At 40.6% G+C, this 27,350-nt stretch overlaps 2 protein-coding genes across 7 annotated transcripts; both read right to left on the bottom strand.

Annotated features, from left to right (window-relative positions):
• Nucleotides 1-268: 268 nt before the first annotated feature.
• spa17 (sperm autoantigenic protein 17) lies at nt 269-24,259 on the bottom strand. 4 transcript variants are annotated; one of them, XM_029772293.1, is made up of 7 exons: nt 24,125-24,259; nt 23,672-23,849; nt 23,495-23,565; nt 18,841-18,896; nt 15,590-17,249; nt 4,081-4,294; nt 269-1,067 (listed from the first exon to the last, which is right to left on the bottom strand). In XM_029772293.1, exons 2-7 carry the CDS (start codon nt 23,823-23,825, stop codon nt 1,012-1,014), a joined length of 2,211 nt encoding a protein of 736 aa, XP_029628153.1. In that variant the 5' UTR covers nt 23,826-23,849; nt 24,125-24,259; the 3' UTR covers nt 269-1,011. The 4 variants fall into 4 exon arrangements, with proteins under 4 accessions (XP_029628153.1, XP_029628151.1, XP_029628154.1 ...); XM_029772291.1 differs by having other exon boundaries at nt 23,672-23,846; XM_029772294.1 differs by having other exon boundaries at nt 4,127-4,294; nt 23,672-23,846.
• A 71-nt stretch (nt 24,260-24,330) lies between these two features.
• Nucleotides 24,331-27,015, bottom strand: LOC115205886 (uncharacterized). 3 transcript variants are annotated; one of them, XM_029772296.1, is made up of 9 exons: nt 26,793-27,015; nt 26,324-26,647; nt 25,891-25,941; nt 25,623-25,730; nt 25,464-25,488; nt 25,327-25,349; nt 25,182-25,232; nt 24,971-25,083; nt 24,331-24,673 (listed from the first exon to the last, which is right to left on the bottom strand). In XM_029772296.1, exons 1-9 carry the CDS (start codon nt 26,839-26,841, stop codon nt 24,515-24,517), a joined length of 903 nt encoding a protein of 300 aa, XP_029628156.1. In that variant the 5' UTR covers nt 26,842-27,015; the 3' UTR covers nt 24,331-24,514. The 3 variants fall into 3 exon arrangements, with proteins under 3 accessions (XP_029628156.1, XP_029628158.1, XP_029628157.1); XM_029772298.1 differs by lacking the exon at nt 26,793-27,015 and having other exon boundaries at nt 25,850-25,941; nt 26,310-26,400; XM_029772297.1 differs by lacking the exon at nt 26,793-27,015 and having other exon boundaries at nt 25,850-25,941; nt 26,324-26,356.
• Nucleotides 27,016-27,350: the final 335 nt, after the last annotated feature.

Genomic DNA, 27,350 nt, shown 5'->3' with positions numbered 1-27,350 from the left:
GCTTGCGCACGTGACACGAGTGGTGTGGTCAGCATGTAGGCAGCAGATAGCGCCCATGCACTATTGGCTGTAAGGCTAAAACAACTATAGCTTGCCCGCTCCATAGCAAGCTGCTCTATCCGCACTGATTGGTGAAGTAATTTAATGTCAAGATAATGTAAAAAAAAGAAAAAAAAAGGTACTTTTTGGGGGTAAGAACCAGTTCAGAACAAATGATTGAAATATAATTTAGGTTCCAACCCGATGGTAATACCATACACCTGATTTAGGTCAGCATTTTATATGAAATACAAATTCTGTGCCCATAAACATACTGTAGTAGCAGATGATATGACTCCATTTCTCTAAGGATAAAACTGTACATGATTACAACTATCTGCAAATAAACTATAGTACATTGCACTGCATGCTGTGTTGGAAGATCTGATTTGGAGAAAATGGTAATGCTGACCAATATGTGAAAGTGATTCCATTACTCATTATGGTGCACAACACTTAAAGACTGCAAATCTAGATAACAATAAATGAATCATTAACTTAAATAATATGCCTTACAATAACCAATAGGGTCTCTTCCTCCCTTTTAGCGATATTGTGTAGGCCAAAAATAATGAAATAGTAATTATACAAGCACTTGAAACAACGCAGAAACAAGCATTCCAGCGGTTGAAGTGTATTCATAATGCATAATTGTACACAACCTTAATATTCAACTCAAATTAGCCCTGTTTAGCATGGGAAAACACTTATTATCAGCTTCTTCTAGACTAGCACACTACCAGAAGTTTCACAAGTACATGCAGTGAGAGATGCAAATTTGGGTCAAAGATGACCCACACAAATTGGGGCTGGAAGCAGGAAAGTGTTAAAGAGTTCACAAATTAAATGATGCATCCCAAAATCTGGATTATACACAGCTATTTTGTGTTACATAGAAAGTTGCTCCTCCAGGAAAAAAAGGTACAGCCACAGCCATGCTTCTTCTTCTTCTCTTCATCGAGGTCAGAGGCTTCACTGTTCCGGCACAGATGTGTCATCTCTCTCTACTCCGTCCGATCCTCCTGATTCTAAAAACAGATGAAGAAGCAGATTTTAGCACTGCAGATGGAATGATGAATTCATGTTGCCATTACACGCTCACACTCCATAGTGATGTTGACCCCCAACAGCACAATGACACTCGCAAGATTGAGATTTCTCACGAAAGGTTGTGATAAGCATGATAGTACTGAAAACATACTGTAATGACTTGATTGGTTTTATTAATCCTGGTGAAAGACTTCCTATGAATACCCTCCTTATGATGAATGCATTGTGAATATTTGGTGTAATAAATTCATTTATAATGCATTATAAAGACTGCATTCATTGGAAGTGTTGCCAATAACCCAAATGAAAAGCAGAGGCTACTCCAGGAGGGAGAGATTTAGCGGACTGATGCCTCTACGACAAGGAACATTAATTATTGTGTGTCTCAGAGGTATAAGGCACCTGGTGTTAAAAATAACACCGCTATATAAAAATGCTTGGCAACCAAGAACTGGGTTGGGGGTTGGTGAGGTTCAGAGAATGCTTAAATTGGAAAGTCGTTTCTTGGTATTTCTCAAGGATGGGGCAAACCCGATTCAAGTACTGTAGAGGTGAAACAACCTGACCTGGAACATATTTTAACAAGGGATGCACAATATATCGGTAAGCATATCGGAATCGGCTGATATTAGCTAAAAATGCCAACATCAGCATCGGCCCGATGTCTAGTTTAACGCTGATGTGCAAAACCGATGTCAAAGCTGACGTGCATACCAATATAACGTAGGTAGATGACGTAATGACGCCACAAAAAATACAGAGCTGCACGTGCAACACAGCAATCCTAACCTAGCTCACAATGTCTGCTGTGTGGATTGAGCAGTCAACAAGTCGAGCAGTCATTTGAAAGAGTAATAACATTTCTTAACGCCAAGATAATGGAATTAATTGCCCTTGACATTCAGCTGTCCTCTATCGTGGAAGATGTTGGCTTTTGCCGACTGGTCGAGCACTGGTACACACTACCAAGTTGGCGCTATTTTTCAGATGTTGCCCTACTGGAGTTACACAGTATTGTTGAAACTCACATCCATCACGACTGACATTTGGACCAGCGATGTCAGCCCCATGAGCATTATGAGTCTGACAGCATAGTGGGTCGACGAGGATTTCGTACTGAGGAAAGCTGTATTGCATGCTCAAGAATGTGCTGATTCTCATACCGCTGCTGCCATTTTAATGGCATTTGAGAACATGTTTGAAACTTGGAAACATGAACACTCCTACGTAAATGCCAACAAAATAAAGTTTTGGTCAGTGTGTGTGTTTCTGTAACGCCCTGGCTATAGAGAGGGGTTTTTTGTTCTTTATTTTGGTTAGGCCAGGGTGTTACATTGGGTGGGCGTTCTATGTTCGTTTTCTAGGTTTTTTGTATTTCTTTGTTTTGGGCCGTGTGTGGCTCCCAAATCAGGCACAGCTGAAGTTCGTTGTTGCTGATTGGGAGTCACACATAAGGAGCATGTTTTTCCTTTGGGTTTTGTGGGTAATTGTTTCTGTTTCTGTTTTGTATTGCACCTGACAGTACTGTTTGGCTGTCGGTTTTCTTGTTTTGTATAGTGTCCTTTCGTCCATTAAATTAAACTCATGATGAACACTAACTCCGCTGCGCCTTGGTCTACTCTCTCTCCCGACAGCCGTTACAGTTTCAACTATTTAACTGTACTAGAATGCTTAAAAAGGCCGTAAAAATGTTAAATATTAGTTATCGGTATCGTTTTTTTTGGCAAGGAAAATATTGGATATCGGCCAAAAATGTTATATTGGTGTATCCCTAATTCTAACCCCTGTCCCATTTTTTCACACACTCAACAAAAGAATGAACACCAACAAATAGAACTGACAATAAACACTTTAAACTCCAGACAATGTCCTGTCCCATTTTTTATTAAATAAAGGACGAACCAGTGAAGTGGTGGTGGTTGCCTGTTTGCATAATATGTGCTGTTGCTGTATGATAGCAAACAAGTCAAATGCATTGTTTTTCGGATGGGTAACACACTAATGTTGTATGCTCTGCCCCTGGAATCAGAACCTGTGAAATAAGCTGCAATGTACACTTTCTGATTCCTGGAAGTATTCTCGAGGCTTCAGTCACCCACCAAAAAAACTCACATTTCAGTAGCTGATATGTTTAAACACAAACTGACAAAAAATGTACTGGAGCTCAAATATGAAAATATTGTGACAAACCACTTTCAACATTTATTTGTGCAAACTGTACAGTTTTGCCCTAAATATATTTTCACCACAAAAAGTGTTGATTAGATCGTGTTCAAATATAAAGTGAATGACATACCTTTCCATCTCAGAACATCTAGATAAGATTTTCCATGGTTTTGGGCACCGACACCATCTCACACGTTTGAGTTGTGATCAACATTTCTCATTAGAATGCATCCATCTATTTGACAATATAACTAATGGAGTATTCATTAATAATCACTCCATAAAGACATTCATTGTAGGTTTCAATCAGGCACTGCAGCCTTTATAGAGTAATTAAAGAACTGGATGGAGTGTGTCACATTACTCACACTGAAATAACTTAATTAGGGGCCTTTAACAGACCTAGTTAATAATGCATGGCTTTTAAATTGCTTTCAAGCAGTGTTAAAATGGTGGTCCTTCATAAGACCCTTGCATTATGCATACAATGTATGCATTTGATGTTGAAAACAGATCAATAAATTGTTATGGACACAAAATAGGCATCCTGTTACTTAGTTAATAGTGTGCAAAGCTGGATGTACAAGATGTAAAGGATGTTAGGGACACAAGCATCAGATCCATAATTGGTTTGTCAGCCAATGTCCAAAGTGAAAGTTACTAGCTGAAAATAGACAGCAATAATTTGGGCAGAACTGTTACTGATGACATAGGTCTACACCAGATTAGTCCTGAGGGGATATCAAGGCTAATACCAGCCTAAACCGGTTTGGGTCTATGGTGTGTGTGTCTGTTTGGGTGTCAGGGGACACTAGAGTCACTGACCTGTCCCCCCCTGGTTGCCGTTGAGGGCCTCACCACTGCTGCTCACCTCCTCATCCTCCTCCTCCCCCTCAGGCTTGTCAGCAGGCTTAATCTTCTTCCTGGTCATGTGACCACGGAAGCCAGCCTGGATCTTGGCAGCTGCCTTGTTGGCCTCTGGGTCGTCTAGAGGTATGTCCATGATGTCCTCCTCCTCCTGGGGTTGGCTGCATTCTTCCTATAGGAGGAAAGTATATCTGAGAAATTAGGAAATTAGGAGGGGGCTTGGTTGAGGTAATGTCGCATGAGGAGGAGCCCCAGATTAACCTCTGCCTAGGGACCCAAAATTACTAAATCCACCTGAGAACAACACCAGTGGATATCAGGCTGTCTGTGGTTGTCAATGATAGTGAAATATCCTCATCAATTGCATCCTCAGGGTCCTAAAGGGTCCAAGGGCTTAAGAGTCTACAACAGAAGCTCCATCTTCCAGGAGTTTTTTCTCTCACAGCTATTGCCTGAACTTCTGCCATTGCTAAGCTGGAACGGGGTAACTGCTATGTAAACAATGTTTCCAAACTGCTTGACCTGACACTCAACAGCATGCACAGAAAATAAATATGTCTCTCTGTTCCTCTGTGATTCCCGATTTCAAAAGCTGACAGTCAGCCAGACTGTCCATCAAGAGTGAGAAGAACATAAAGGGAGTTCAACTTTAGATCTCTCAGACTCTCTCTCCGACACTCTCATGACACAAAGACAGCACCATTGCATACCATGTAGCTTATTACTGGCAGAACACAAAAAGCTGGGTTGGTGAGTGGTGGATAGGTGGGTGAGGTAGAAATCTCCTTATTCACAAGTGGTTACAGAACAGTGACATAGTTGTCAGCAATCATCCAAACACGTCCGCTGCATCCCACCAGTTGCTCATCCCCTCTTAACAATTTGGTGCATAGGCGACACAAAGAAAGCCCACTGCACTGTATGGAGTGTCCTCAGTGAAACCCCTTAGTGTGGGAGTGTGACCACCCACTATTACAGATAGCATTAAAGCTAGCATTCATTAGCTTAGCTTTAACGGCTGAGTAGGATTTTTATTTATTTATTTATTTACTTAACCCTTATTTAACTAGGCAAGTCAGTTAAGAACAAATTCTTATTTTCAATGACGACCTACCAAAAGGCCTCCTGGGGGACGGGGGCCTGGGATTAAAAATAAATAAAAAATATAAATATAGGACAAAACACACATCACGACAAGAGACAACATAACACTACATAAAGAGAGACCTAAGACAACAACATAGCAAGGCAGCAACACATGACAACACAGCATGGTAGCAACACAACATGACAACAACATAATAGCAACACAACATGGTAGCAGCACAAAACATGTTACAAACATTATTGGGCACAGACAACAGCACAAAAGGCAAGAAGGTAGAGACAACAATACATCAAGCAAAGCAGCCACAACTGTCAGTAAGAGTGTCCATGATTGAGTCTTTGAATGAAGAGATTGAGACAAAACTCAAAAGGATGCCAACATTCGCATATCTTACAGCAGCAGAAAGACAGGAGTGTTTTTCATTCCGGCGTGAGGTTTTTCTAACTCTTCAAGGGGTTAATCTACAGTAGGCTCTAAATGTGTCATCTCAATAAGCTCAAATGACTTGCAATCAATGAACAAAAATAAACATACTCATACTTTTAACAGCCTACTCATACTTTTAACAACCTATACTCATTATGGCTATCAATATCATTCTACCATAGATATTCATTAAGTATCAATTTAAAGCATTTCAACTAATCCATATGCAAATAATATAGGACCAATTTGGCAGAAAGTTGCTTTGTGAAGAAGCTGAAGCAGGTGCTGTGGACACCTGGTAGATCAGACAGCTCGAGTTTCCAGGGCTGATAGTCGGAGTCTTAATGAAACAAGCAAGCCAAAAGACCATAACAAGGAAACAAATTATTTTCTGAGGGTTACTAAAATATAAAGCTCTGTCAACACATATATCAATGCCTTTTAATAAATCCATTACCCAATTAGAATGATATAACAACTCTGTAATTCTGTTAAAAAGCTGTAACAAAGGAATAGTTTTGTATAGTTACTTGTTAGATATTAGTTCAATATCTTACAAAATACATTATTAATTTCAAGCATGTACTCACAATGTGGCAGTCCATGATGAGCAATCTGAGAGATGACAGTCTTCGGATGAACTGACCTAAAATGCCTTTTGCCTGTACTCTGTGTTGACCGAGAAAGATTTCTCGTGTATCCACTAGAGATGTCTCGTTCCCGCTAACAGACACTTTATGCTCACTAGTATACGCATGCATAGAGTGCGTGAGAAAGAGGCTGGGAGAGAGAAAGAGAGAGTGAGATACGACCTCCTGCAAGCCCACAAACCATGTGGTTTATCTTTCCAGTCTCATTAAGGTTGATAACCTGCTGTGCTCCCACAGACCTACTGTACCCCTCACTTCAAAGACGTACCTGACCTCAAAGTACAGTATATGACAAAGTCATCAACTAAGGGTCTCAGACATTGCAAAAATCTTTTAAGTGATAATTGTAAGTTATGACAGCCTAAAGTCCACTTTAATTAACACATTGTGTCTGGCCATTTGGCACATGCACATACTGTACCATTTGGCACATGCCACATACCGTACCACATACAGTACCAGTCAAAAGATTAGACACACCTACTCATTCAAGGGTTTTTCTTTATTTTTACTATTTTGTACATTGTAGAGTAATAGTGAAGACATCAACACTATGAAATAGCACATATAGAATTATGTAGTAACCAAAAAAAGTGTTAAACAAATAAAAATATATTTTACATTTTAGATTCTTCAAAGTACCCACCTTTGCCTTGATGACAGCGTTGCACACTCTTGGCTTTCTCTCAACCAGCTTCACATGGAATGCTTTTCCAACAGTCTTGAAGGAGTTCACACATATGCTGAGCACTTGGTGGCTGCTTTTCCTTCATTCTGAGGTCCAACTCATCCCAAACCATCTCAATTGGCTTCAGGTTGGGTGATTGTGGAGGCCAGGTCATCTGATGCAGCACTCCATCACTCTCCTTCTTGGACAAATAGCCCTTACACAGTCTGGAGGTGTGTTGGGTCATTGTCCTGTTGAAAAACAAATGATAGTCCCACTAAGCGCAAACCAGATGGGATGGTGTATCGCTGCAGAATGCTGTGGTAGTCATGCTGGTTAAGTGTGTCTTGAATTATAAATAAATCATTGACAGTGCCACCAGCAGAGCACCCCCACACCTCATCCTCCATGCTTCATGGTAGGAACTACACATGCGAAGAGCATCCGTTCACCTACTCTGCGTCTCACAAAGACACGGCAGTTGGAACCAAAAATCTCAAATTTGGACTCAGACCAAAAGAGAGATTTCCACCGGTCTAATGTCCTTCGCTCGTGTTCCTTGGCTCAAGCAAGTCTCTTCTTCTTATTGGTGTCTTTTAGCAGTGTTTTTTTTGGCAGCAATTCGACCATGAAGGTCTGATTCACGCAGTCTCCTCTGAACAGTTGATGTTGTGATGTGTCTGTTACTTGAACTCTGTGAAGTGTTTATTTGGACTGCAATTTCTGAGGCTGGTATCTCTAATGAACTTATCCTCTGCAACAGATATATCTCTGGGTCTTCCCTTCCTGTGGCGGTCCTCATGAGAGCCAGTTTCATCACAGCGCTTGATGGTTTTTGCAACTGCACTTGAAGAAACTTTCAAAGTTCTTGAAATGTTCCGGATTGACTGACCTTCATGTCTTAAAGTAATAATGGACTGTTGTTTCTCTTTGCTTATTTGAGCTGTTCTTGCCATAATATGGACTTGGTATTTCACCAAATAGGGCTATCTTCTGTGTACCACCCCTACCTTGTCACAAAACAACTGATTGGCTCAAACATATTAAGAAGGAAAGAAATTCCACCTATGAATTTTTATCAAGGCACACCTGTTAATTGAAATGCATTCAAAGTGACCTCATGAAGCTGGTTGAGAGAATGCCAAGAGTGTGCAAAGCTGTCATCAAGGCAAAGGGTGGCTACTTTGAAGAATCTCAAATATAAAATATATTTTGATTTGTTTAACACTTTTTTGGTTACTACATGATTCCATATGCGTTATTTCATAGTGTTATGTCTTCACTAGAATTATACAATGTAGAAAAAAATCAATAAAAACCCTTGAATGAGTAGGTGTGTCCAAACTTTTGACTGGTACTGTACATACTTAATTCATGTAACCTTCAAGTAAAGAATAACTGGAAAACCCAAGAGAAACCACGCACACAATGTACAGACATGATCATGTAGTACTGGTTTATAAATTATTGCTCAGTTGTACACAATTAGAGAGAGAACTAAAAACTTTTCTATCGTACAGATCCCAGCTGCCACCAGCGCCCCCGCTCATTGCCTCTGAGACAGAAAGGAGAGGGAGAAACAGCAAACACATCCATTTGTCTGTGTCCCTGTCTGACATGACTGCCTCCCCTGTTTCATCCCATTATGTCAATATATTACCTTTCAAAAACCCACCTGGTAATGCTTCGTTTCAGCTTCGAGATAAGAAAATATCTTGTTCTTATCAACAGATGTATGTTAGAAATGAATCCTTCATTGTCACCTTGTTCATCTATCAAAACCCACTTAAGAATGAGTACAGTACAAAGTGACTAAACTGCACATTGCCTACAGATAGAGATCAGTCATAATGTGCCTGGGAATAAAGAAGAGCACAAAGGTGGAGAAAATCATTGGACAAGACATTTGGTATCGGTCAGAGTAGATGGCCTACATTTAAAGGTGAGAAAGAGAGATGGATATGCTGCAGATAAATTTGCATTGTCTAACAAACTATCTGCTTGTAGTTCATCATGTGCACCGCCATCTTCCAGACTTTCCCTGATAAGACCCAGAGGGGAAAGGGATGGTGCAAGTTTCCATGGTAACATCCCTCTAAATCCTACTCTCCCTACCTCCCAGCTTAAGAACACATTGGCCCAAATATATCAAATGGGTTATTGGTGACAACCCACTGGGCACACATTGGTTGAATCAACGTTGTTTCCATGTCATTTCAATGAAATTACGTTGAACCAAAGTGGAATAGACGTTGAATTGACGTCTGTGCCCAGTGGGAATAGTCCAAATCATGCAATTCTCATTAGCGCAGAAATCTTGTTTAGGGCTCATTGATTGTTTAGACTGGAATTACCAAGAGCAAACAGAAGTTGGCACTGAAAATTCGGATCAAATATATTAGGCTATGCACAAACACACGCACTAGGTTTGGACGATGTCAAACCACCATTGGGCTATAGTAAAGAAATCACATGCTACAACTGGACGAATCATGACAAAAGATAGGCCTAATGTTGTTGAAAGCCTGGGCAGAGGCTAAGTGCAGGCAAATCTTTTCTAATATTCTTTTCTGGTGTAGCTTCAGCATGGAACAGGTTTGCGGGTGTCTGTCTGTGTTTGTGTGGCGGGCACATGACGGAGCAAAGTGACAGCTGCAACTGATGGGGAAAGGACTGTCTTGTCTTGAGAATAGTCTATGCCTAGGCATATAGACTTCAACTTTCATTATTGTTCTTTCTGAAAGTGGCAACTTTAGGACAATACCTTCTTAGGCTATTATAATATTTGGGAAATAAGCTGCTGTTCATAACTTTAACTAGTCTTAAAGGATCTTTCCACCCCCCACACAGATAATGCTTAAACTTGATTAAACTTTTCTATAGGCTATTGATATTGTTTGTTCTCTCTCATTATTAGTCGCCTGGCTACCTTACATTTAAAGGCTATTCAAAGTAATGTATGAGATGGAACTCTGTTATTGTAACGCCCTGGCCATAGAGAGGGGTTTTTGTTCTTTATTTTGGTTAGGCCAGGGTGTTACATTGGGTGGGCGTTCTATGTTCCTTTTTCTATGTTTTTGTATTTCTTTGTTTTGGGCCGTGTGTGGCTCCCAATCAGGCACAGCTGAAGCTCGTTGTTGCTGATTGGGAGTCACACATAAGGAGCATGTTTTTCCTTTGGGTTTTGTGGGTAATTGTTTCTGTTCAGTGTGTCAGCCTTGCCCAAAATCATATTCATAACCTATCGAAAGGGAAGGGAATATAGCCTGTTTTTTAAAACAGCTAGGCACAAGATAGTTAAGGAGCGTCCGTTATCTAAGGCGTGTCCGGGATATACACCGAGTGTAAAAAAAACATTAGGAACACCTGCTCTTTCCCATGAAATCAGCCTGGTCTTCTATAGTAGACGTTAGATAGTACATGTAAATCAGGGACACTCAAATTAGTATATGTTACGTTTGGTATGGTTACATAAGACAAATGGTTACTTAAGGCAAATACAAAAGTAGGGTGGTTGGTCGGGGTGGATGGTATAACGCGAACATCTAGCAACCCAAAGGTTGTGAGTTTGAATATCATCACAGACACTTTAGCATTTTAGCTAATTAGCAAATTTTCAACTACTTTTTAGCCACTTTGCAACTACTTAGCTAACCCTTCCCCTAACCTTAACTCTTTAACCTAACTCCTAAACTTAACCCTAACCCCTAGCCGAGATAACTTTAGCCAGCTAGCTAACTAGTGGTTAGAGCGTTCGACCAGTAACCGAAAGGTTGCTGGATCGAATCCCTGAGCTGACAAGGTAAAAATATGTCGTTCTGCCCCTGAGCAAGGCAGTTAACCCCCGAGCGTCGAGGATGTCGATTATGGCAGCCCCCGCACCACCCTGATTCAGAGGGGTTGGGTTAAATGCGGAAGACTTATTTCAGTTGAACGCATTCAGTTTCCCTTTAACGTTAGCCAACTAGCTAGAATTCAAAACATATGAAACGTTTTGCAAATTCGTAACATATCATACGAATTGTAATTTGTAACATATCATACGAAATGGGTGATGGACATCCACAAATTAATACATACCATATCAACCTAAATGGAGTTTCTCGGATTTAAGTACAGAGTAAAACTAAATGCTGAGACCAGGTTGAAGACATAGACTGACCAGGTGAATCCAGGTGAAAGCTATGATCCCTTATACTCAGTGGGTTTTGTCCAACATGTCTCCGGACCTACTCACTGCCACAGTCATACTCTGGACCTAGTTTTGTCCGATGGAATAAATGTTGTGGATCTTAATGTTTTTCCTCATAATCCTGGACTATCGGACCACCATTTTATTACGTTTGCAATCGCAACAAATAATCTGCTCAGACCCCAACCAAGGAGCATCAAAAGTCGTGCTATAAATTCTCAGACAACCCAAAGATTCCTTGATGCCCTTCCAGACTCCCTCTGCCTACCCAAGGACGTCAGAGGACAAAAATCAGTTAACCACCTAACTGAGGAACTCAATTTAACCTTGCACAATACCCTAGATGCAGTTGCACCCCTAAAAAAAACATTTGTCATAAGAAACTAGCTCCCTGGTATACAGAAAATACCAGAGCTCTGAAGCAAGCTTCCAGAAAATTTACAGAAATGGAGCTACACCAAACTGGAAGTCTTCCAACTAGCTTGGAAAGACACTACCGTGCAGTATCGAAGAGCCCTCACTGCTGCTCGATCATCCTATTTTTCCAACTTAATTGAGGAAAATAAGAACAATCCGAAATTTCTTTTTGATACTGTCGCAAAGCTAACTAAAAAGCAACATTCCCCAAGAGAGGATGGCTTTCACTTCAGCAGTAATAAATTCATGAACTTCTTTGAGGAAAAGAACATGATCATTAGAAAGCAAATTACGGACTCCTCTTAAATCTGCGTATTCCTCCAAAGCTCAGTTTTAGTACTATATCTCTTGACACAATGATGAAAATAATCATGGCCTCTAAACCTTCAAGCTGCATACTGGACCCTATTTCAACTAAACTACTGAAAGAGCTGCTTCCTGTGCTTGGCCCTCCTATGTTGAACATAATAAACGGCTCTCTATCCACCGGATGTGTACCATACTCACTAAAAGTGGCAGTAATAAAACCTCTCTTGAAAAAGCCAAACCTTGACCCAGAAAATATAAAAACTATCGGCCTATATCGAATCCCATTCCGCTCAAAAATTCTAGAAAAAACTGTTGCGCAGCAACTCACTGCCTTCCTGAAGACAAACAATGTATACGAAATGCTTCAGTCTGGTTTTACACCCCATCGTAGCACTGAGACTGCACTTGTGAAGGTGGTAAATTACCTTTTAATGGCGTCAGACCGAGGCTCTGCATCTGTCCTCGTGCTCCTAGACCTTCGTGCTGCTTTTGATACCATCGATCACCACATTCTTTTGGAGAGATTGGAAACCCAAATTGGTCAACATGGACAAGTTCTGGCCTGGTTTAGATCTTATCTGTCGGAAAGATATCAGTTTGTCTCTGTGAATGGTTTGTCCTCTGACATATCAACTGTAAATTTCGGTGTTCCTCAAGGTTCCGTTTTAGGACCACTATTGTTTTCACTATATATCTTACGTCTTGGGGATGTCATTCGAAAACATAATGTTAACTTTCACTGCTATGCGGATGACACACAGCTGTACATTTCAATGAAATATGGTGAAGCCCCAAAATTGCCCTCGCTGGAAGCCTGTGTTTCAGACATAAGGAAGTGGATGACTGCAAACTTTCTACTTTTAAACTCGGACAAAACAGAGATGCTTGTTCTAGGTCCCAAGAAACAAAGAGATCTTCTGTTGAATCTGACGATTAATCTTGATGGTTGTACAGTCGTCTCAAATAAAACTGTGAAGGACCTCGGCGTTACTCTGGACCCTGATCTCTCTTTTGACAAACATATCAAGACTGTTTCAAGGACAGCTTTTTTCCATCTACGTAACATTGCAAAAATCAGAATCTTTTTGTCCAAAAATGATGCAGAAAAATGTATCCATGCTTTTGTTACGTCTAGGTTAGACTATGCTCTACTTTCCGGCTTCCCGGATAAAGCACTAAATAAACTTCCGTTAGTGCTAAATACGGCTGCTAGAATCCTGACTAGAACAAAAAATGTGATCATATTACTCCAGTGCTAGCCTCCCTACACTGGCTTCCTGTTAAGGCAAGGGCTGATTTCAAGGTTTTACTGCTAACCTACAAAGCATTACATGGGCTTGCTCCTACCTATCTTTACGATTTGGTCCTGCCGTACATACCTACACGTACGCTATGGTCACAAGACGCTGGCCTCGTAAGTGTCCCTAGAATTTCTAAGCAAACAGCTGGAGGCAGGGCTTTCTCCTATAGAGCTCCATTTTTATGGAATGGTCTGCCTACCCATGTGAGAGACGCAGACTCGGTCTCAACCTTTAAGTCGTTATTGAAGACTCATCTCTTCAGTAGGTCCTATGATTGAGTGTAGTCTGGCCCAGGAGTGTGAAGTTGAACGGAAAGGCACTGGAGCAACGAACCACCCTTGCTGTCTCTGCCTTGCCGGTTCCCCTCTCTCCACTGGGATTCTCTGCCTCTAACCCTATTACAGGGGCTGAGTCACTGGCTTACTGGTGCTCTTCCATGCCATCCCTAGGAGGGGTGCGTCACTTGATCGGGTTGAGTAACTGACGTGGTCTTCCTGTTTGGATTGGCGGCCCCCCCCCCCCTTGTGTTGTCCCGTGGCGGAGATCTTTGTTGGCTATACTTGGCCTTGTCTCAGGATGGTAAGTTGGTGGTTGAAGATATCCCTCTAGTGGTGTGGGGACTGTGCTTTGGCAAAGTGGGTGGGGTTATATTCTGCCTGGTTGGCCCAGTCCGGGGGTATCATCAGATGGGGCCACAGTGTCTCCTGACCCCTCCTGTCTCAGCCTCCAGTATTTATGCTGCAGTAGTTTATGTTTCGGGAGGCTAGGGTCAGTCTGTTATATCTGGAGTATTTTTCCTGTGTGTCCTGTGTGAATTTAAGTATGCTCTCTCTAATTCTCTCTTTCTTTCTTTCTCTCTCTCGGAGGACCTGAGCCCTAGGACCATGCCTCAGGACTACCTGGCATGATGACTCCTTGTTGTCCCCAGTCCACCTGGCCGTGCTGCTATGGAACCCTGACCTGTTCACTGTGATTACTATTATTTGACCATGCTGGTCATTTATGAACATTTGAACATCTTGGCCATGTTCTGTTATAATCTCCACCCGGCACAGCCAGAAGAGGACTGGCCACCCCTCATAGCCTGGTTCCTCTCTAGGTTTCTTCCTAGGTTTTGGCCTTTCTAGGGAGTTTTTCCTAGCCACCGTGCTTCTACACCTGCATTGCTTGCTGTTTGGGGTTTTAGGCTGGATTTCTGTACACCACTTTGATATATCAGCTGATTTAAGGGCTATATAAATACATTTGATTTGAAATAAATTTGATTATAGATGTCACTGTTCAATCCACTTCAATCAGTGTAGATGAAGGGGAGCAGACAGGATAAAGAAGGATTTTTAAGCCTTGAGACAATTGAGACATGGATTGTTTATGTGTGCCATTCAAAGGGGTGAATGGGCAAGACAAAAGACTTAAGTGCCTTTCAACGGTGTATGGTAGTAGGTGCCAGACGCACCGGTTTGAGTGTGTCAAGAACTACAACACTGCTGGGTTTTTCACAGTTTCCTATGTGTATCAAGAATGATCCACCACCCAAAGGACATCCAGCCAACTTGACACAACCGAGGGAAGCGTTGGAGTCAACATGGGCCAGCATCCCTGTGAAATGTTGTAGAGTCCATTCCCTGACAAATTGAGCCTGTTTTGAGGGCAAAAGGGGGTGCAACTCAATATTAGGAAAGTGTTCCTAATGTTTGTAGACTCAGTGTATATGTAATCATTGTTGATAGATAATACTGTCAGTATATCGCCCAACCATAATACGCACAGATTTGTGTCTGAAAAGATTGCTACTTGAAATGTGTCGGCTTAAGACGGATGGTAGATAATGTATCTCAGGATGACATTCCAAGTCCCTACACGTCATCATGAGGAAGCTGAACTATTTTGGGGACATTTTCAATCACCTCTCTCTGGAGACCCGGAGTGGAGAGGTACAGAGCGATGTTGTTGATCAGAGATGTCCTTGAAGGGTTTATTTTTAATACAGTCTACTTGGGACAGGAATGGGAGCAAAGGACACATTTCTTTAGAGTTAATCTCTGAACCAGGTGAATAGTCTGCATAAGCTGCTACTACTAGCATACTGCCTATACTCTCTGTTAGGGAAGATGTTTACATAAAAAAATGTGGTTAAACTGTATGCCAAACTTATACGTACACTGTATTACCGAAGTGCTATATTTTACAATAATACAATTCCTGCTTGCTACATGGATTTGCCCAACAACAATCAGATGTAGTTGACACACAGCTTTTCTAGCCGTTATGACCTCTGCAAACTGACCTGTGTCACTATATAAAATCTGCAGTGTATAAATTAAATACTGCGTGATAGTTGGTAAATGACTGTACATAAATGTTTCTGAAAAAAATCATAAAAACATTTAACTTTACCTTGTCATAAGTCTTGTCCACACGGTCCTTTATTTCTCCCTCTGACATGTGCTCTGGGTTGTCATCAGTTTGGTCTGTGTCCTGAGACGGTGTCATTGTGTCCTCTTTTCCAAGTCCTTTTAGTTCAGTTTCCCTGTACTCCACTACGTCTATATCCTCCTGTTGCTCAGCTGTGTCCCCTGTCTTTTTCTCAGCGTCCTCTTGCTGCAGCTCTGCAGGTCTAACCTCGTTCGAAGGACCTTGTTGATATGCGTTTGAAATGTATTTTTCCCCCATTTCCGTGTCATCATCATTGATGTAAGGATTATCATTCTCTTGCGTATTTTCCATCTTAGTAGAATACTCCGGAGAGATGTCTTCACCCATTTCCTTCTTATTTAGATCTTTGTTCTCATGATCAGTTTCATCCTCTTGTTTCTGCTCTATTTGAGAGGCCTGCTGGTTAGGAGTGCGGACATTCACCTTACTCAGTTTCTCCCCATCTTCGTCACTTGAATCACTGGAATCAGATTTGTAATCTTGTTCCACTTCTATATCAGCAGCCTCATGCTCCATTGCATTTATCTGAGCTTCAGCCTCAGCAGTGACTGCCTCCTCTTCCACTTCGATGTTAGTGTTCGGTTCAACAGAGTCTTGAGAATCATGTCCAACAAGGCCCGTTTCTTCCTCAGCATCCTCCGACACAACATCTGGTCGTTCTGCCTCAGTTTGTGAAGCCTCAACCGAACCTTCCTCCTCTGGCTGCTGTTCATACATTTTGACCTTAAGGGTTTTAGGTACCTCCTCAGTGCTGATCTGAACAAGACTTTCCACCTTTTGTTCTTCATCATCACCTAAAACACTTTCGTTATCTGACAAGATTCTGGAGGCATCATCAATGGAGGATGCAACTTCATGCGTTTGCCCTGTATATGTTGTGGAAACAATTAGATTTTCTATTCCTTCCTCTTCTGGAACACACACTGAATTGTCAGTTGTTTCCTGTAGAATAGGTTCAGGGGATTCAGTTTGGGGTGGTGATAATCGTCCACTAATTTCATACATGAGTGATATTGAACTCTCCTGAGCATCAGCAAGATCTTGATCTTTGAAGCCTTCACCGAGGCCATCCTGAGTGCCTTGTTCCTCTCTCTCTTTTGTCCCTCTTAGTTCTTCAGCACATACATCTATATTGAAAAGTCCAGTGAATGAGACTTCCTGAGTAAGTTCAAATTCACTACTGCGGTTAATTTCGTTTGAGCTTCCAAGAATGGCATCATCACCAGTGCTGATTTCCTGATAAGTGTGTTCTTCTCCCTCTTCAGTCTTCCTCAGTTCTTCAGCACATACATCCACATTTGAAAGTCCACCGAGTGAGATGTCCTCACTGGGCTCAAATTCAGACAGGCATACCACTCTGTCAGCTCTTTCATTCATATCTTTGCCTGTCATGTTAACATCCATATCTGTGAGTCTATTGTCTGATACCTCTGAGGGATATATTTGCATTGAAATCACATCTTTATCTGTGATATTGACCATTTCATCTTTTCCTTGACTTTCAGTTCCCTGCACATCTTCACAGACATCAAGGTTTGAGTTTGTGGGAGATGGAATCCCAACTGGCTCAATATTACCCGTTTCCTCTTCTGTTTGAGATTCAGTCAGATCATCCTTTTTCCTGAGAATTAATAAATAATTATATAAATTATGGGTATTATAAAATAAGTATTAAAATGTACTGAATGTCAATGTTTTCTCTAATAATCTACCTTTCTGTCCTTATACATCCTGACTCCTTTGACAATGGTCTCCTCATCATCTTCTGACTCAAACTGGTGTCTTTCTGAGGTTGTGAGCATTGTGGCTCCCTTACTCATTTCGTAGAATATCAGGGTGCTTGCCTGCTTCATAAAAACCCAGACCTTCTCCAGACTTTTCCCATAGCTGACGTATGTACCTCAACCTTTCTCATTTGTAGAAAATACTGTGGGGAGATGACTGTTCTTGGGAGTGATGATTTAATGTCAGTATTTTCCTTTCAGGAATTGAGAGGGCTATTTTAGGCCTATGATATTGGGGTCGTTCCACCAATTTGGTGCCTTTTGGTCCTTTTTTTGTTGTTGATTTCACCAAAATGTAAAATTCTGTCATAAAGAGCACATATTCAATGTCATAAAAAAAGTGTTTTCCCATCTCAAGAGGTTAAATAAAAAAAGTAAGTACTATAGTAAGTGCAAAATAAAGTAACAGAGTTGACCGTAACAGGGTTGACGATCATCTTAAATCAGCCGTAAATCCCCTTGCGACAGGGGGAAAGAAACATGTTGTGTGCAACAGGAAGTAGCAATTGAATGCAAGCTTTACAAATACACTTTAACTGTTAAAACATTTCTTGCCTGTCGGTCTGTGGGTAACAGGGTTGACGTGCTATGCTCGACCTGCTCAGTTTAACCACAAAACACCAGAAAATTTCCAAAACGTGTAGAACCAGCTCACCTGTTTTTACACTATGATTATACTCATGTTTAATGTTTCTTTTGAGAAAAATATTTTAAAAGGAATAGTTTCACCATATTAAAATGAGAGTTCAGTTCACGTAACAGGGTTGACCTTAAAAGGACAGATGTAAATTAATCATTAATCACATTAAATAAATACTAATCTTCAGAAATGACTGTCAAAGCAACACAATAACTAGGGATTTACAATTATGGTGAAAACTTTGGGGTTAAGTCGGTTAAACATTTTGGGGTTAAGTGGGTTAAAACTTCCTAGAAGTGACACAGGGTTGACAGAGTTTTCAAAATGCGGAATTTAGGCACTTTAGCAAGGCTTTAGTTATATACAAAATTGGATTTATTGAATTCTCCATGTTGTCTATATTAAAGGGAACTAAATTGAATACTGTATCACAGGCTTTTAAAATTAAATATTGGTGCACAATTTCTACTTAAAATATCACGGGATGCAAAAGGCGCGCTTTTCCTTCCCTTATCTATATTTTCCACAAGGTTTGCGTGTGTGTCTTTGTTAACCAAAAGCAACGTAGCAAATTCATCATGAAAAAGAAAAATGTCACTATGGCAAATAACCTTATGTTAACTGGAATAATCATTCATAATGATAAATAAAACAACACTGCAATTGAGCCAAATGTATTTTCTTCCCAAAAACGTTTTTGTTGGTCTCTCTTAAATATGTGGTGGAAAAAAGCTGTCTGATGCTGTCCCTCTCCTTGGGTGTAGATAATGTATTGAGATGAGACTCACTTAGAAATCTTCAGAGTTGCATCAGCTGGACTGGTGTTGACTTGATTCGGTGAGTTCTGTTTTGAGCAGAATATAGAACATTTAGCATGATATACTGATAAGGCCCGCCAGTATCATATTTAAGTGTACTTGCGAAGAAAAGCACAACTCTAGATTTCTTACATACTCATATTATTATTTGATGTATTTAGCCTGTTCAAGAGCTTAAACGACTGCCTCAAGTCAGGCTGCTTGAGAAAATATTTTTGATAGCATTTACACTTTTTGAACTATAACAATATTTAAATGAGCTCCTAAATTAATTTCAATGAAGAAAAAAAGGCCCATACACTAGAAGCTAGACCTATCTCCTCCTACACATTTAAGCTATCAACACCAAACCAACGTTGAGATGTTCAGACTGGCCCAACTTAAATTGCTGGTCAAAGGATATTTGATACTATAACCATTTAAAATGTGCATACATTTAACATGGGTTTGAATGAACTAGCATAAACTAGCACAAAATAACTCACAAACTCTTGAACCGTTCAAGCTAGAGACACCAAACCAACTTCCACATGTTCAGTCTTTCCTAACGTCCAAATCGTAAAAACTTTTATCAACTAAAACTATATACATTTGCATAAAATAACTCACCAACAGTAACTCTTGAACCGTTCAAGCTAGAGACACCAAACCAACTTTTACATGTTTAGGCTATCCTTACCTCCGATTCTTAAAAACATTTATCAACTCTAACTATATAAACGTGCATACATTAGCATAAATTAATTCACTAATAGTAATTCTTGAACTGTTCAAGCTAAAGACAACAATCTAACTTTCACATGTTCAAGGTTATCCTAACTTATAATTATTTAAAATCATTATCACTATAACTATTTATATTTGCATAATTAGCATGAAATAACTCAGAAACAGTAACTCTTGAACCGTTCAAGCTAAAGGCACCAAACCAACTTTTACATGTTCAGGCTATCCTATCCAATCAATCTATCAATTAAATCAAATTTAATTTGTCACATATGCCGAATACAACAGGTGTATATCGTGAAATAATTACTTACGAGCCAACAATGCAGTTCAAGAAATAGAGTTAAGAAAATATTTAAGTAAAAAATGGTTTAAAAAAGTACCACAATAAAATAACAATACCGAGGCTATATACAGGGGGTACCGGTACCAAGTCAACATGCAGGGTACACGTTAGGGTTAGTCGAGGTAATTTGTACATGTAGGTAGGGGTAAAGTGACTATGAATAGATAATAAACAGCGGTAGCAGAGAGAACAGTCTATGACTTCAGTGACTGGAGTCTTTGACAACTTTTGAGGCCTTCCTCTGACACCGCCTAGTATAGAGGTCCTGTATGGCAGGAAGCTTGGCCCCAGTGATGTACTGGGCCATATGCACTACCTTCTGTAGCACCTTACGGTCAGATGCCGAGCAGTTGCCATACCAGTCGGTGATGCAACCGGTCAGGATGCTAGCGATGGTGCAGCTGTATAACTCCTGAGGGGGAAAAGGTGTTGCCGTGCCCTCTTCATGATTGTTTTGGTGTGTTTGGACCATGATAGTTTGTTGGTACCCTTACCACCCGGGGGCGGCCCGTCAGGAAGTCCAGGATCCAGTTGCGAAGGGAGGTATTTACAGTTGAAGTCGGAAGTTTACATACACCTCAGCCAAATACATTTAAACTCTTTTTCACAACTTTTTCACAATTCCTGACATTTAATCCTAGTAAAAATGATCTGTCTTAGGTCAGTTAGGATCACCACTTTATTTTAAGAATGTGAAATGTCAGAATAATAGTAGAGAGAATAATTTATTTCAGCTTTTATTTATTTCATCACATTCCCAGTGGGTCAGAACTTTACATACACTCAATTAGTATTTGGTAGCATTGCCTTTAAATTGTTTAACTTAGGTCAAACGTTTTGGGTAGCCTTCCACAGGCTTCCCACAACAAGTTGGGTGAATTTTGGCCCATTCCTCCTGACAGAGTTGGTGAAATTGAGTCAGGTTAGTAGGCCTCCTTGCTCGCACACGCTTTTTCAGGTCTGCCCACAAATTTTCTATAAGAGTGAGGTCAGGGCTTTGTGATGGCCACTCCAATACCTTGACTTGTCCTTAAGCCACTCTGCCACAACTTTGGAAGTTTGCTTGGGGTCATTGTCCATTTGGAAGACCCATTTGCATTCAAGCTTTAACTTCCTGACTGATGCTGCTTCAATATATCCACATAATGTTCCTTCCTCAGTCCCTCCTGCAGCAATGCACCCCCACAACATGATGCTGCCACCCCCGTGCTTCACGGTTGAGATGGTGTCCTTTGGCTTGCAAGCCTCCACCTTTTTTCTCCAAACATAACGATGGTCATTATGGCCAAACAGTTCTATTTTTGTTTCATCAGACCAGAGTACATTTCTCCAAATAGTACGATCTTTGTCCACATGTGCAGTTTCAAACTGTAGTCTGGCTTTTTTATGGTGATTCTGGAGCAGTGGCTTCTTCCTTGCTGAGCAGCCTTTCAGGTTATGTCGATTTAGGACTCGTTTTACTGTGGATATAGATACTTTTGTACCTGTTTCCTACAGCATCTTCACAAGGTCCTTTGCTGTTGTTCTGGGATTGATTTGCACTTTTCGCACCAAAGTACGTTCATCTCTAGGAGACAGAACACGTCTCCTTCCTGAGCGGTATGACGGCTGCGTGTTTATACTTGCGTACTATTGTTTGTACAGATGAACGTGGTACATTCAGGCGCTTGGGAATTGCTCTCAAGGATGAACCAGACTTGTGGAGGTCTACAATTTGTTTCTGAGGTCTTGGCTGATTTCTTTTGATTTTCCCATGATGTCAAGCAAAGAGGCACTGGGTTTGAATGTAGGCCTTGAAATACATCCACAGGTACACCTCCAATTGACTGAAATTATGTCAATTAGCCTATCAGCAGCTTCTAAAGCCATGACATAATTTTCTGGAATTTTCCATGCTGTTTAAAGGCACAGTCAACTTAGTGTATGTAAACTTCTGACCCACTGGAATTGTGATACAGTGAATAATAAGTGAAATAATCTGCCTGTAAAAAATTGTTGGAAAAATGACTTGTGTCATGCACAAAGTAGATGTCCTAACCGACTTGCCAAAACTCTAGTTTGTTAACAAGAAATTTGTGGAGTGGTTGAAAAATAAGTTTTAATGACTCCAACCTAAGTGTATGTAAACTTCCGACTTCAACTGTAGTACCAGGGTCCTTAGCTTAGTGATGAGCTTTGTGGGCACTATGGTGTTGAACGCTGAGCTGCAGTCAATGAACAGCATTATTTTTGTCCAGGTGGGATAGGGTAGTGGGAAAGGGCAGTGTGGAATGCGATTGAGATTGCGTCATCTGTGGATCTGTTGGTGCGGTATGCGAATTGGAGTGGGTCTAGGATTTCCAGGATGATGGTGTTGATGTGAGTCTTGACCAGTCTTTCAAAGTACTTCATGGTTACCGACGTGAGTGTTACGGGGCGGTAGTCATTTAGGCAGGTTAACTTCGCTTTCTTGGGCACAGGGACTATGGTGGTCTGTTTGAAACATGTAGGTATTACAGACTCGGTCAGGGCCAGGTTGAAAATTTCAGTCAAGACACTTGCCAGTTGACCCGCGCATGCTCTGAGTACACGTCCTGGTAATCCATCTGGTCCCGCAGCCTTGTGAATGTTGACCTGTTTAAAGGTCTTGCTCACATCGGCTACGAAGAACGTGATCACACAGTCGTCCAAAACAGCTGGTGCTCTCATGCATGCTTCAGTTTTGCTTGCCGCGAAAAAAGCATAAAAGGCATTTAGTCCATCTTGTAGGCTTGCTTCACTGGGCAGCTTGTGGCTGGGTTTCACTTTGTAGTCCGTAATAGTTTGCAAGCCCTGCCCCACCCGGTGTAGTAGGATTCAGTCTTAGTCCTGTATTGACGCTTTGCCTGTTTGATGGTTCATCTGAGGGCATAGCGTGATTTCTTATAAGCTTCTGGATTAGTGTCCCGCTCCTTGAAAGCGGCAGCTCTAGCCTTTAGCTCGGTGCGGATGTTGCTTGTAATCCATGGCTTCTGGTTGGGATATGTACATACGGTCATTGTGGGGATGACATCGTTGATGCACTTATTGATGAAGCCAGTGACTGAGGTGGTATACTCCTCAAAGCCATTGGATGAATTCCGGAACATATTCCAGTCTGTGCTAGCAAAATAGTCCTGTAGCATAGCATCCGCGTCATCTGACCACTTCTGTATTGAGAGAGTCACTGGCACTTCCTGCTTTAGTTTTTTCCTTGTAAGCAGGAATCAGGAGGATATAATTATGGTCAGATTTTCCAAATGGAGGGTGAGGGAGAGCTTTGTATGAGTCTCTGTGTGTGGAGTAATGGTGGTCTAGTGTTATTTTCCCCTCTGGTTGCTTGTAGAAATTAGCCTAATTAGCCAATCAATCAATACATTTTTACATCTACTTACTTTTTAATTATAACCAGTCACTACCATTATTACTACTGTCACTACCACTACTATTACTTATTTCAAAACCACAAATACTTTAAAACAAGCACACCACATTTTCTTCAGGAAATGTACTTTTCTAGTTTGATATCACTATTTATGAAGAAAGAAAGTTGACCTTGAATGCATGATTGTTGTAGAATCTGTCCTCAAGCCTGGCACACCACTCTGCGGGGTCCAAGCCACTGTCTAAAGACAAAATGATGTAGAGTCCAATAAGTTAACATCAAAGTACAGTTTCATTCTGATTCCCCATTAATTATTGGTAGAATCTTTACAAAAAATATATAGCTACCTTCTCTCTCTTTGAGAAGAGCAGTGAAGTAAAAAGCAGCGAAGGTGGGGATGTCCTTGGGCTGGTCTCGCAGGACCTCCCGAGCCAACCCCTCCAAGACATTGCCAAACCCACGTGGAACCCGAAGGTGAGTGTTTGAAAAAGGCACAGACATCGTCCTTGGTCAAACACAGGTCTGCTAACGCGTTACAGTAATTTGGATAGATAGATATTAACTGCAATATTGGCTTTTATGTTACTTTTAAAATGTATTTATTTTGACAACTTTATCATGGTAAGTACTAACTAATGTTGTGAAATTAACGTTTGTTAGCTAACTAACGTCAGCTAGCTACGTTACCTAACTTTCTTAAATGTTTTAGTTGGCTAACTTTCTGCAGTGCAACATCGGATGTAATGCTAGCAGGAGGCTGCTGCACGGAGTAATAAAGATAGTATTGAATATTACATTACCTTTAGCTAATGTTTTTTTTCCTCAAACAGCTTCGCAAAAAGTTTGTTTTGCATCAGCAACAGTAAGTGTTGACGCCGGAGTGTTGATACTTGTTGCTAGGCAACAAGGCTCAGTCAAACTACGGCAAGTAAAGAGGTTCAAACTGAGTGAGTGCGATAACAAATTACACATGAGTGCGATAACAAAAATTACACATGAAACCACATGACACAAAAGTATGACTTTATTGGATGACTGTTCATTTCACTTTTTATACGGTTATAGATACAACTTGCTACAGTAAAAAAAAATGCTTACAAAGCCAGAGAATATTAACATGAGTACAGTGACAGTCATGTCTCACTTGCTCTCTCTTGTTCACTCTTTTATCCTTTCTCCATCCCCACTGGTTAAGAGTAGGTGATAACAGCATACTCAGAGTTTGTGCTCATCTTCCTTGAGACTTCTCGGGGCTGGACATGCAGTCTGTCAGCTGAGCGGGAGGCCTGCAGGTGGGATCTAGCTTCAGGGCCGGTGCTGGGGCCAGGGCCTGCCTCTTCTCTCCACCTCTGCAGGGGGGACATGAAACACACAGGATTCCATTTCAGGTGAGGTTTATATAAAGTCTAAACCTGTGACTGTGGTTGCATTAGCCAATAATAGCCATTATACAACCTCCGCTGACATATTATATTGAATATAGTGAATGTCAGTAGTATGGTCACATGTGGTGACATATGGTTGTGTTGATGTAAAATAATGTAGTGAGGTGTCGATGAATATATAATAATAATATATCATATTTTATTTGTAGAGCACTTTCTATTTCACACAGAAATCACAAAGCGATTGTTTCCAATCCTCACTTCTCTATGGTCCCCCGGAGCCAGGTAGGAGATCTGTGTGAGCTCAGGTGTGCTGGCCCCTCGCATAGTAATCATGATGTCAGCATAAGGAACCTCATGATCACTCTGGCAATCTAGGTCAAAACAGGAAATGCAATGTTTTGTACAGTAGATGCTCTTATTACTCACCCAGCTTAGCAACTGAAATAAATGGTACATTCCATTAGCTTACCAGCCGGAGTTATTCGCAGTGCCACCCTCTCACAATTGGTTGAGCATGCACCTATAAGATATGAGGTAACCCATTAGAATTACAATTCACAACATTGAGTGAACTGGTCGTGATAGCAATTTTGTACAATTAAACTAATATTTACCTGATCCTTCTCTTGATGTTGTGCTGATAAAAGACCAATAAACAAATTCCACATAAGGAGTCCGCATACTAATTGCCAATGAAAAGTGTGTTAAAATGCCTTAGCAAACATACCACATTTGTATGAAAAAAACATACCCTGTACAGATAACAGCAGGTTTTCCTAAAATACACAAGAAATCACGTTAATGAAACATACTGTCAATTTTTGTTAATAACAACTTTGGAAAGTATTTTATAACATTTTTGATTCAGAAATTGGGCCTTCATAATTGTTTTTACAACATCTATAAGCACCTTTGCAATATCGATTGCGGCTCATACATAAGGAGACAGACACGGCTGCCAACACCGCAGCCACAATAACTGTCACTGTTGCCAACACCTTGACGCCTGTGAATTTCTCTGTATTGAAGACAGCACAGAGACAATATTATCATTGAAACTCAATTTGCAACTCATCAGTCATTGCCTCAAACAGGGTGTTACTTTTGTTGTTTGCAATACATTTAAACATGTTTCACCTTTTCTTTTTAAGGAGTGGAATAGCAGCATTTTGTCTCACCATGATCTATTATTGAGTCCTCATGGTTACCCAACGCTGTCACCGATTCATCTAAAACACAGAAAATGCTAGACATCAGGATCAAATAAGCTAATGAAATATGCTGGGTTTATATTATTTTGTGCCTATGTCATTTAACAGCCTCAGAGCAATTTAAATTAGACTATTACGAAAAATGAGACTTAGGTTGAGTCTCAAATGGCACCCTTATTCCTTATATAGTGAACTTATTTTGACCAGAGCCTTATAAAGTCTCAGTAAAACATTCTCCAGGGCACTAGGTCGAGCTGGCAAAAGATAATACAATATAATTGAATTACTGATGTATAAATGTAGTCTCTTTTTGAACATAATTAATATAATACATTTCAACACAATTTGTTTTTAGAGGTAAAATTGATAGGGTAGGTCATTTCAACCTGTTTTTGCCGACCTTGTGCTTGCAGTGATACCAGACACTCTATCTTGCGTGGGAACTGTTCGCTTTCATGATCTTCAGAAAAGCAGGTATAGTTGTACTGAAAATCTTCCCTGGACAGATGTGGAAAATACAATGGTAGAGTGCAGAGGTCACCATTCTTTGTGACATTTTTTGTTTCCCTTGGCCTAGGACAACGAGGACAGTCTGGGAGTTTGAGCCAGTGTCCACGGACAAATCCAGAGGAGCAGTTGTAGGTGCAGTTCAACACTAAAGGTTCTCCAACTGCTGCATGGATGACTTCATGCTGTTTCTGCAGGTCGGTACAGGTTACTGAATCTAATGAAAAAGGCATAAATTAAGGCAACAATTCTTCAGTCAGTAGGCCTTGGATATAAATATATAGCTTGAGGACATTTGATTATCATCTTTTTGCCAGAAACCGAAAACACATCAAGTAAAAAAGTAGAGGAATTTATTTTACCTTGGCTTCCCAAAAGAAGCAGCAATGACAAGTGGGCTAAGATTAGCATCCTGTCCAAATGTGTCCAGATCCGCTATGTTTCAACTATATGAATAGGTTAGCTCTAGGTATTTGCTTGATTAAAAAAGACACTTGCACCACTGGTGTCACAGTGGGATGTGCCATCATATTGCAGTATGCACCAGGTAGAAGGTACAGGAAGTGGTGTTCAACAGGATGCCTGATAAAAGTGTTCTTAACTTTCCATTCAAAACACCTGCTTTTGTAGATTTAGGCAATGGAAAGAGCCATAGGAAACATAAAAACTAAACAGCATTTTAATATGCAATGACATTGGTATGGTTTTTACAGTATACCCATGTTATTTTCTTCATTTTAATGGTAATTCGTTGCTAGAATAAAGTACTTCATGTAATGTTAATGTACAAATTTCACATATCCAATTACAGTTTTGTTTGGGTACTGACTGTACTGTATGTAGCCGTCAACACAGATATTAAATGTACATTATGGTTAAATATACACAAGTCTTTTTGTGGGCTTCAATACCACCTAAAA

Source organism: Salmo trutta, chromosome 13, assembly GCF_901001165.1.
Source record: "Salmo trutta chromosome 13, fSalTru1.1, whole genome shotgun sequence".
Lineage (NCBI taxonomy): Eukaryota > Metazoa > Chordata > Actinopteri > Salmoniformes > Salmonidae > Salmo > Salmo trutta.
The sequence above is the reverse complement of the archived record's forward strand: the minus strand, read 5'-3'. Positions and strand labels throughout refer to the sequence as shown.